We start from the raw sequence: 12,272 nt of genomic DNA on the forward strand, positions 1-12,272 counted from the left end.
CAGCATGAAAGATTGAGAAAGGAGCTGTTATCGTTGATTCAGACTTATTTCCAACCCTGTCTTTAGAACACAGACTTTTCATGGAACACTTTTTATCTTTTCTCTTTTTATTTTTTACTATGAAGAGGACATTTTTCTTTCCTCAGAGAATATTACAAAAACCTGTCAAGCCATCGCATTTGAGTATAGAGATGGGAATGAAAGTGAATAAAATAGTATTCTAGTTCAAATGACTGTTTCTGACTGTGAGCACAGTTCTGGAGAACATCAAAAATATATGCAAGAATTAAATAGGGCCAGGCAAATGAGTTCCAGTAAATCCAGAGAGCTTTGAAGGAAGCAAGGATCTTGGAGAAAGAATTGTTTCTTCTTAACACTGAAAACAGTATGAGATAGTAGAATAAGCCAAGTTAAATTAAGGCTGATTTTGTATCTTTGGGAGAGAAGCTGGGCTTATTGCACAAGTCACCACTAGAACAGTTTGTCCTCTAAGCATTTGTTATTTGAAGTCTTTCAGAGTTACTTATATTGAATGAATAATGAAAACTTTTTAGACTGCCTAATTTAGAGCTTAGAGCCTTGTGGTATCGAAAAATGACAGTTTGTTGTAGAGAAATTTACTAGAAAAAGTATTTGTAGGTCCCTTTTCCCCTTTTCTCCTGAGGGATAGCCTCTCCTTTGGTATGAACAAGTGTTAGAACTCAGGATTAGAGGAAAGGTCTTTGCTGATGAAGGTATTTCACCATTCAGGATCTAGATTTGCATATAAATTATCTAATTTTATTTTGTACCTCACCTTGCATTCTCCTGTTCTTAAGTTTCTTTGCTTAGAGCTTCTCTAATTTTATTTTTCCAGGTATTGTGTCTTTTGTTTCTTTCAGGAGTGGGAAAGGGGGACCTGTAAGGTTTTAATTGTTCCTTATACAGATTCTCAGCCAGTTTTCTTGTTTTCAGCTCTGTGCCTCACCTCTGCCTTCTTTATGGCTGATGATTTCAGGGTTCTGAAAACCAAATCTGCTTACTTAGATTGTTATTTCCTTGGCTGGCAGCTTGGTTTCAGCTCAGTCACTTAACTTTCTTTTGTCCACTGGCCATCCTCCAAACACTGTTGCCATCTTTACCCAGTGTTGTTTCTCCTCTTTATAGACCCTGTGAGATTGTTCCTTTGCTTTTTATGTTCTTTTTATTCTCACTGTAGTGGGATTTCATGGGGGTCCAGCAAATGCGTATTTTCAGTACCAAGATTGTCTTCATAATGTCTGTATGCTTCCAGGGTAAATAACTTAATTACAAAGATGTAATAAAATATTTGTAGCTGAGAAATTTGAGTAATATTACTGTTTTATCTTTGTACAAAAGATTTGTTTCATTTGTCCTGTTTAGAATTTTCTGATTTTACTGAGCATTTACTTCAGAGCAACCATGTTGAGTTTTCTAATATATACTAGGATTTTGTCACTTCTTGTTGCAAACCTCCTCAGTTTTGAGATTTCTTTTAGATTTAGTAGTAAGTCTAACCTCTCTAATGTAGGTTTGCCTGTAAAGGCCTACTGTAATCTGCTTTGTGACTCTTTTAGCCTCTTCTAGCCTCCTTTGGGAGCTTAGTGATCAGCCATTCACTGTACAGAACATTTTTCATTGTCTTGAGAGCACCTTTCTTCCTCTTGCACCACAGTCCTGGAATACAGGCTGCTCATTCCCTGTCCCGCAAACAGCCCCTCCCGTTCTCTCACCTTCCATTTTATTTATTTTTTAAGATTTTATTTATTTATTCATGAGTGACATAGAGAGGCAGAGACACACAGGCAGAGGGAGAAGCAGGCTCTGTGCAAGGAGCCCGATGTGGAACTTGATCCTGGATCTTGTGATCATGCCCTGGGCCAAAGGCAGACGCTCAGCGCTGAGCCCACCGGGCATCCCCCCACTCTGCTGCTTGTTTTTGTAGTCTGTGAATTAAGAATGGTTTTTTAAATTTCTTAATGGTTGAAAAAATAATAGTATTTCCTGACACATGAAAGTTATCCAAAAGTTTGTATGGGGACACATCCGTGTCCATTTCTTGACATACTGTTTATGACTAATGTCGGGTGTTGAATAGTTGCATCTGAGACCATATGCCCCACAAAGCCTGAAATACTTACTTTGAGTCCCCACAAAGTCACCGTTTGTGCTGTTGTTAAGTATTTTTATAATGAAATAAATGTTATGAATAAATAGACTATAGAGTTAGTTATCTGTCTATGGTGATTGAATTTTTATTCCAGCCAGGTACATTATTGTAGTTTTAGTTGGATATATTACATTTTAATGATAACTTGATATTTGCTTTTATAATGGGTAACTGTTTTTTTAAAATCTTGCTTACTAGATATTAATTGCGGTTAGTATGGAGAGCATCTCTACCATTTGTTTCCAAATTAGATGTGAATGAAAGACACAGGATATATATCGAAAATTATCAAACTATCATGCTTCATGGTTCAGTTAGTGTGTTTGTAGTATTTTCACAGTGCTCCTAGGCCAAAAGAGATAAAAATATCTAATCGTTCCTTCTATTTAGTTGGATCCAAACGGCTTAATATTTATTTTTTGTCCTAATTACTTAGTAGTTGCTGAAAAATAATAAAAGTCTAAAGAAAGAATATCTTTATTTCATTCTTAAATATCCACAAAATTACTGACTAATGGAATATATGTACCTATTGACCATCATTCAGATTCTCAAACTGGAGAATCAGATTGGACTCCACTTTTACTTTTTGTTTTGTCTGGATTTCTGGGTAGTACTTTGCAAATATAGGAAGTCATCTTAAGGAACAATTTTTGAAGTATCTGATATTTCTATGGTTCTCTGCATATTTGTAAATATTCTATGAGTTCATTGTGGCATCTTCGGATGCAACACATAGTTCACAGGGCCCAAATATAAATAACTGTCTTGAATTAATAAGTGTTAATCTTTACTGCTTAGTTTTACATTTTTAAGATCTATTTGTTTATTTTAGAAAGAGAGAGTGCATGCACAAGCAGGAGGAGGGGCAGAGGAAGAGGGTGAGCAGCAGATTTCCCACTGAGAATAGAGCCCATTGTGTTCTGAGGCTCAGCCTCAGGTCTTGACCTGAGCAGAATAAAAAATAGGACACTTAACTGACTTGAGCCATCTAGGGACCCATTCTATTACTATTATAAAATGTTGAAGTATTTCTTGGAAAATATGAAGAGGTATAAAAGTAGGAAAGTGTGGAAACTTAAGGTTGATTTTAAGTTACCAAACTCCACGAGATAGAGATTTTGATATTAAATGCATTTTTTTCAAGGTGACCAGTGTTTATGAGCATACCCTGAGCTTCATGTTCAGTCTGTATGATCAGTATAGTGGATTGTGTTTTACTTTATAGATTCTAATTATATCAGTCAGGGTTCTCCAGAAAAAAATAGAATCTCTTTTGTATGTGTGAGCTCTGTATGCATGTACACACATCATGTACACACAAAGACATGAGAGAAAGAGAATATGAGATAGGAGAGAATGTGAAGGAGGAAATGATTTTAAGGAATAGCTCACATGATTATGGGAGCTGACAAGTTCTAATTTTTTAGCAAAGGCTCATAACTCAAACAGGATTTCTGTGTTACAGTCTTGAGGCAGGATTTCTTTTTTTTCTTTTTAATAATTTTTTTTAAATTTTTATTTATTTATTTATGATAGTCACACAGAGAGAGAGAGAGAGGCAGAGACATAGGCAGAGGGAGAAGCAGGCTCCATGCACCGGAGCCCGATGTGGGATTCGATCCTGGGTCTCCAGGATTGCGCCCTGGGCCAAAGGCAGGCGCCAAACCGCTGCACCACTCAGGGATCCCGAGGCAGGATTTCTTTTCTGGGAAACAATATTTTTTAAAAAGATTTTATTTTTTTATTTATGAGAGACACACAGAGAGAAGCAGAGGGAGAAGCAGGCTTCATGTGGGAAGCCTGATAAAGGACTTGATCCCAGTACTCCGGGATCATGCCCTGAGCCAAAGGCAGACACTCAATCACTGAGCCACTCAGGCATCCCCCCGCCCCCCCCCCGCCCTTTCTTTCTTAATTTAAATTCAATTTGCCAACATATAGTACATTATTAGTTTCAAAAATGTAGTTTTCAATAATTTATCAGTTGCATATAACACCCAGTGGTCATCCCATCACGTGCCCTCCTTAATGCCTGTCACCCAGTTCCCCACCTCCTTATCTACCTCCCTTCTGGGAAACCTTATTTGTTTATCTTAAGGCAAAATTCACCTGTTTGAAGAAGCCCAGCCCATATTATCTAAGGTAATCTCTTTTCTTTAAAGTCAACTCTTGTACATAATAATCATATCTACAAAAATGCTTTCACGGCAACATCTAGACTAGCATTTGATAGTACAACTGGACACTTTAGCCTAGCTGAGTTGATAGGTACAATTAACCAGCACACTTACCACTTCTATATTAAGTTAACTTATTTTTAATATAGCATATAATGTCCAGAAACATTTTTCTTTGAAATTCTGCAAATTGAGGTTGCAACCTGCCTTTCCTCTAAAAGTAGCAACAAATCAGTTCAGCAAATTACACCTTAAACATTTATATATCTAATCACCAACTCAGTAACCGTAACCTAAGTATAAGTTGACAGTTTTGAAAAATGCATGTACTTTTATAGTGTACCAGGAAGAATGTATTGGATTGGTGATTTATTAAATGAGATTACAAAAATCACTCATCGGGTGTGTACTGGTTTTGAACAGTCTATTTAGCTCTCAGAATAAATTGTCTCCCAAGATTAATTAGAGTCATTTCCTGGTTTTGCTCAAATTATTCCTTTCCAGCTCAAGGCTTGCCCCACATTCTTGTATTCCAATTCTGTGCTTTTTTGGAATTAAACTTTAACCAGGCCTGATGAGCTTTTAGCCTTTAAAAGTACTTATCCACAAGTAAATAGCATTTCAGATATTTTGAGATGCCTTTTGCTCTTTTTTCAGATGGACCAGCTTTTGGGAAATATGATTGAAATGTGGGTTGATCGCATGGATAACATTACGCAGCCTGAAAGAAGAAAACTTTCAGCATTGGCTTTGCTTTCTCTTCTGCCATCTGATAATAGGTGAGGAAATGCTTTTTTCAGAATTTGTTTCTTTAAATCATCAAAGTATTACCACTATTTTTGGCTACTGGTATTGGTGCATGTTAATGGGTAGTGTTTTGTGTATGTGTGTGCTAAGTTTGTTCGTGACAATGCTGGGGCAGGTGTTGGTCTAGATCTAAAATGATATGAAATGGGAGTGGTGGGCAGTACAGTTCAACTTGGTCTTATTCATTTAATGAGTTATTTAATTGTATGAATTTTCATTTTTTTATAATCAGATTTTATTAGACTTACTTTAGGTCTTTTTACATAAGATTAATATGTGATATTATGTCAGTACCACTTCATAAAAATATCCTGGTAATTCAAAAGAATGTTACATAATTTGTTGTTTTTTATTTTGGATTATCTCTAAAGAAACTTGCAAGTACTTTTTTTCTCGTAACATTGATGAAGTCATCTTATTATAGTTTATACAGACTTTGTTAAAACTCTCATTCTTGTAAAGCAAATGCAAAATTCTTTGCTTTGGACATTACATATGAATACCTATTTTCTCTATTTTTGCCTCTGCTGTTGTGGAGTTTAGCAATCTGCTCTTCTTCTTCTTCTTCTTCTTCTTCTTTTTTTTTTTTTTTTTAATACTTTTAAAGGTATAAAAGCAGGTCTTAAGACTTGGTTTTGTATGAGAGGAATAAACTAGATCGTTTTGTCTTGAGGAACCTTCAGAACACGTCTATCCTGATGTTAGATTAGTGAAATCAGTTACCTTTAGAAATTCCTTTTTAAAATGTAGGTATTATTTCTAGTATGATAGTTTGAATTAAGCACATATGTAATTGTTTTGTCCTAACACCACAGTAATAGATAATTATTGAGCACGTTTGCCACATGTTTGATATTTGTATCTCATTCAGTTTTTAATTATGGTCCTGAGGCAGAGGCATGATTATTTTCTTTATTAATAGAGTAAAAAAATAACCTAAAAATGTAAACTAACTTGCCTGGTGTGTGGCATGTGGCATGACATAGGGCATATTATGACCTAGGACAACTTGATGCAAGAGTTTGCTCTTTTTTAACTACCAGTTGGTTCTGTCTCTCAGGTAAACATGGGCAAGACCAACATACTTCCTCCCTGTGAAATTGAGTGTATTTTATTAATTTTTGAAAACCAAATTTTAGCTACATGTATTTTTACTTATTACTGTTTCCCTTTTTCGTGGATAGTGACTTGAGATTATTCAGGCCTTTAAAATTAAAATGTTAACCTGGTTTTTATTTACATTGACATGGATGGAACTGGAGGGTATTACACTGAGTAAAGTAAGTCAGAGAATGTCAATTATCATACGGTTTCACTCATATGTGGAATATGAGAAACAGTGAAAGGGACCATAAGGGAAAGGAGGGAAACTGAGTGGAGAAAAATTAGAAAGATAAAACATGAGAGACTGCTAACTCTGGGAATCAAAGGGTTGCTGAAGGGGAGGAAGGAGGGAGGATGGGGACTGGGTGATAGGCATTAAGGAAAGCACTTGATGGGATGAACATTGGGTGTTATAATGTATGTTGGCAAATTTAATTTAAATAAAATTTTTAAAATGTAAATATTTTCAAAAGTCAAAAAAATCTGGTATTTGGCAGTAGCTAGCAGTCTGTAAATATTTGTGGAATAAATTAATGAATGGAAAAAATATTATAGTTAATAAAGCACGTTAGGGTTTCTCCTAACATAAAGTACTGAAATTACTGAGGATAAATTAGAAATGACACACATTAAATGAGGAAAGATATCTAATTGTATCTAAAGCATACTTATTTTACATTTTTTATGAGATAACTGTTTGCTTTAATATTTAATTTTGTATAAATATGTGGTTAAAAATAATTTGATATATAGGTAGCCAAAATAGTTGGCTTCTATAAGGAAAATACAAGGTTCTGTAAGTCAGGAATAGACTGGGACTCATGTCAACCTTTGTAAATTGAGGGGCAGAACTTTATGAAGACGTGGAGTTCTCTTAAACATTAAAATTTCAGACTTAAAAGTTGGAAAGAGATATGATAGGAAGAGTGGATCTTGTTTTTGTGTTTAAAATGAAGTAAATATTGAAAATGAATTCATGTCGCCTTACGGGTTATCAAAGAGTATTGAATAATGTAATAAAATTTAAAAGAATAATTATTTCACTTTATAGTTGATGAGTAACTAAAGGAACATTGATAGATACAGAAAATGTAACAATCTGCAAACAAACAAGAAACTTAATTGCTGTGTAAGTTTGCCACATAGTCATTGGCCCATGATAGAATTTACAAAGATTTATATTCACATTGTCTAATAGAAGGTAATGTGCAAGTTTAGGTCCGCAGTTTTATTGTTTTCTTATATCACTTTTCCTTCTACTTAAACTACATAGTTGTTGGAGTTAGGCAAAATTTTCCCCTTTCTGCATCCCCAGTAATAATAATACCTGGTTAATCTCCCATGTAATAGTTTTCTGTTCCTTTGTTTCTTTTAGAAATTGCAGTGTAACATTTTCCTTGCCTAAAACAAGCAGATCTAGAGAATAATGTTGATGGTGATTTTTTTAATCAGCTAAATTATGAAATGTTATTTTCTTCTCCTTTTATTATAATGGATTTTGAAATGCAGAAATACACTGTTCTAAAGCATGGTTTCTCAACAGATGATTATTTGGAGTTTTCTTTTTCTAAGATTTATTTTTTTATTTTAGAGAAGGGACAGAGAGAGCATGTGTGTGTAGGTGGGGGGAGGGGCAGAGGTAGAGAGCAATCCTTACGCAGACTCCCTGGTGAGCTGAGAGCCATGATGTTCCTATCATGATCTGAGTTGAAAACAAGAGTTAGGTGCTCAACCAACTGAGCCACCCAGGCACCCCTTGTTTGTTTGTTTGTTTGTTTGTTTGTTTGTTTGTTTAGAGACAGGGTTGGGAAGAGTAGAGGGGGGGAGAGACTCTTAAGCAGACTCCATGCCCAATCTAGAACCTGAAAGGGGCTCCATCTGAAGACCCTTAGATCATGACCTTAGCCACTCTCAGGAGTCAGACAGACGCTTACCTGACTGAGCCATGTAGGCACCTCTAGATGATTATTTGTTATGCAGAACCATCTTGTGCCTTGTAGGACACTTAGCAGTATCTCTGCCCTCTGCCTGGTAGATGCCAATAGAACTTCTAACCTCCAATTTAGAGTTACCATTTGGGAAACTACTAAACTCTCCTGTACCCTCATCCTCTAGTACTGGTTCAGAAATTTGGTAAAAACTCTAGACCCCAGTGCTACTAATGACTTGCTGATGACAATGACCATATTACTTGACTTACCTGTGCCTAAGTTTCCTTGTTTTTAAAATGTGGATATGTTCCTAATGAGACTTTGGTAAAGAATACATGAGTTTTACATCTGTAAGGTCAGATAGATGAAGTAGGCTGCTTTTATTTCATCCCTTTCTTCCTTTCTCACCTATTCATCCTTTTACTGCAGTACAGAGTTCTAAAAACATAAGTCACTGTATGTACATGCACTTATTTTTAATTCAGTACATTTTCAGGTTATTGTGTCTGGATACCTATTCATTAATTCATTTTAAAAATGTATGTTAACCACATATGTTCTAAGGAATGTCACTTTCTTCTAGATGATATTTTATGGTATTTTAACACTAACTGAAGGATATCTGATTTTGTTGATATCTGCCCTGTACATTCTTGTTTTATCTTCTTGCTCACTTTCTTAACATAGTGCAATCTTTTTTTTTTTAATTGTGCAGTGCAGTTGTCTTGTATTATTTTTGTTTTATTGTTTTTCTATTTAGCTGGAATAATTCCAGGTTTGAATATTCTTCCTTTCTTAGGATCTATATTTAAACATAGAGGGGAATAATATTTTTCTTCAGCTGATTTTTATATAACCATAACATTATTCATATATACATCTTTTAATGTTTTCCTCCAAAGGCATAGATTAAACAAAATTACCACTTGGAGATGAGAATGAGAATGATCAGACTTGACTTTGATTCTCTTCTCTAAAAGACCAATTCATCCTCCAACTTCAAAGACACATTTTTATAATGTACTTCTAAGAATTTCAGATGTGAATAAGTATTTTTTAAGACTAAATATTGTAAGAATTTTGACTTTGACTTTTATTTTTAGATGTAAGGATGTCACTAATAGGGAATATTTAATATAAGCTAGTTGAATAATTAAAAAAGAAATTGGCAAATCAGCATGGTTTTTCGGTATGATGGCTTACTTTCTAGGAGAAATTGTCTTTAGAATAAACTCTTTGAGTATCAGATTTACGAAACCTGCTTGGATTACACTTGATACCTCTTCATAATTCTCATGTATCTCTAAATTAGTATATGTAATATCCACGTTTGGAGATTCATTATTATTTAAGAAATTTCTAAGATGGTTTATAAGATAAATTCTTTTACAACTTTTAAAATGTTAGACCAGTGGAATCAAGAAAACAGATTCCAAAAATTAGTATTTTGGTATAGTTTGAACTTAGTTAAATAAAAAGCAGTTTACAGTTTTTAAATTGTAGACATGTTGTTTTACCTGAGTTATGCTTAGTTTAAGCTGACCAATTCTAAATTAGTATTTAACATGATAGACTTTTGGGGTACCATACCTGGCTGGCTCAATTGGAAGAGCATGTGACTCTTGGTCTCTCGTTCATGAGTTTGAACCCCACAATGAGTATAGAGATTACTTCTAAAAAAACTTTAAGAAAATGATAAGCTTTGATTTTCATCCCTTAAAATCGGATGCATTTTTAAATTTCTAGGTCACGTATTCTTTAGTATCCTACACTATTTTATCTGTAAATTTTTGACTGCAGATTTTAGTAGCTTTTCTTTTTTTTAAAAAAAAAAAATTTATTTATTTATTATTTATGATAGACATAGAGAGAGAGGCAGAGACACAGGAGGAGGGAGAAGCAGGCTCCATGCCAGGAGCCTGACACTGGACTCGATCCTGGGACTCCAGGATCGCGCCCTGGGCCAAAGGCAGGCGCTAAACCACCGAGCCACCAGGGATCCCGTTTAGTAGCTTTAGTAGCTTTTCTATAGTAAAAATTGATTCTCAGTTTTTTTAGTCTTTCACAAGAAAATGCTGTAGAAACATGGTCTGTGTGTGTGTGTGTGTGTGTGTGTGTGCATATGTGTGTGTGTGGTAACAAGTTTATTGCGATGTAATTCATAGACCATACATTTCGCCACATAAATGTACATCTCACTAGTATTTATAATATTCTCAGAGTCATACAGCCATCGCAACAGTTGATTTTAGAACATTTTTATCACTTCCGGAAGGAAGTGTGTACTCTAGTAGTTTTCACACCCCTCCCACCAGGCCCCCCCAGCTCAAGACCTTAGAGTAGTAAAGGTGGAGAGCTAGGTGGAGAGTAGAACATAGTTCCTAGAGAGACAGGGCCTAAGGTAGAGTCAGTTTAGTTCTCTGTGATTAATTGTGCAATTATTAGTTTCCATCAATACCGTTAAAGATAATCCACTCATTGTCTTGTGGGGAAGTATTTTATTTTATTTTATTTTATTTTATTTTATTTTATTTTATTTTATTTTATTTTTTAAAGGCCTTTTTTTAAAATTTATTTATTTATTTATTTATTTATTTATTTATTTATTTATTTATTTATTTATGATAGTCACAGAGAGAGAGAGAGACAGAGACAGAGACACAGGCAGAGGGAGAAGCAGGCTCCATGCACCAGGAGCCCGATGTGGGATTCGATCCCGGGTCTCCAGGATCGCGCCCTAGGCCAAAGGCAGGCGCCAAACCACTGCGCCACCCAGGGATCCCCAGTGGGGAAATATTTTAAATCCACTTTGCTGCTGCCCAACTTGTCACATACTGGAAATGCTAGGATTTACGTCTTTAAATTTAGATCTGGTGTTTGCTTTCCTGTTTGTTGCCAGTGTTCAGTCTTTGTTCATTCATTCATTCATTTGTTCAGTAGACATTACTAAATATGAATGCATCATTAGTAGGTCCGGAGTGCTTTAAAATGCAGGTTTTATTATTATTCAGGTATGGTGAGGCCCTTAGAGCAGCAGGTAATTGCCATTGGAAGGTATTTTGTCATTTACAGTTCCCAAGAGGAGGATTCATATCATATCACACAGAACTAAAAGGAAACACCAGGGTTGGTTTAGAGAGGGAGCAAGGGGACAATGTGGGCAAGAGCCTTTATTGTGGTTTCCATGGGAAGGAATGGGAAAGCCAGGGTAAAGAGATTTAGGATTGGCTAGTTTAAATAATTTTAATAGGCTTTGGTGTAGGCAGTGTTGCAAGTTGTGTGTTACCTGGTCCTTTGGTTATTAGGGCAGGGGCTAGTGGCCCTGAAAGTAAGAGCCTGATGAAAGAGGTAGTTGGATATGTGCTCTGGATCAGTTGGTTTCCATATGTAATTTATGCTGGAAGGCAGTCATTTACTGTCCCTCTAAATTGGGTAGCTCTGGGAAGGGCAGTCTTTGCAGAGTCATTAAGGCCTCATTTGTCAAACCATCAACATACGGAAAATTAAGAAGGCATGATTAATACACTATTAACCAACTTTGGTTTTTAGCACCATGCTTATCACCTTAGTAGGTCCACAGTAAGTTTAACGAATGAATGAAGAATAAATTTAATACTTATACTGTAATGTGTGCTATTTTTTCTCCCAGCTAAATAACATTTTTCTGAACTTTTAAAGAATGTTTGTGCCCTGAAAAATTAAGATTTCTCAATTTGTCAGTCCTGGGAGAAAGTATGGCATACTTTTGGGGGGATTATATAAAGTACTACTTGAGGTAGTAAACAGATTATTCTTCAGTTTTGTCATATTAACACACCATAAAACATATTCACATTTAGCAGCCTTAAAAAGGAGAGTTTTTGTAGATACTATGATTTGTAGTATTGTTGCAAATTAGTAGTTCTTTGAATTAGGCTACTTGAGGCGTACTTTTAATCTGAAATTATATATATAAATTTTGTGTACTTGCCTGTTAATACCATTTCTCAAAAAAGAAGTATGGAATGAATTTTGATATATTTACTTTAAAAGGAAATATTTTAAAAACTTATGGTAGTTGTTTGAGCATGAAATCTATAA

At 35.1% G+C, this 12,272-nt stretch overlaps 1 protein-coding gene across 3 annotated transcripts in view; it reads left to right on the plus strand.

The window, feature by feature from the left end:
* IPO11 (importin 11) overlaps positions 1 to 12,272 on the plus strand; it is a 200,996-nt gene that overhangs the window by 123,915 nt on the left and 64,809 nt on the right. For all 3 annotated transcript variants that reach the window (XR_005355599.1, XM_038530704.1, XM_038530703.1), the window contains exon 27: positions 5,008 to 5,129. Coding sequence is in view for 2 of the 3 variants with exons in the window: in XM_038530704.1 (XP_038386632.1) it covers positions 5,008 to 5,129 (122 nt within the window). In the remaining variant the exon portion in view is untranslated. The remainder of the gene's footprint in view (positions 1 to 5,007; positions 5,130 to 12,272) is intronic.

This window comes from Canis lupus, chromosome 2, assembly GCF_011100685.1.
Source record: "Canis lupus familiaris isolate Mischka breed German Shepherd chromosome 2, alternate assembly UU_Cfam_GSD_1.0, whole genome shotgun sequence".
In the NCBI taxonomy this organism is placed as follows: Eukaryota; Metazoa; Chordata; class Mammalia; order Carnivora; family Canidae; genus Canis; species Canis lupus.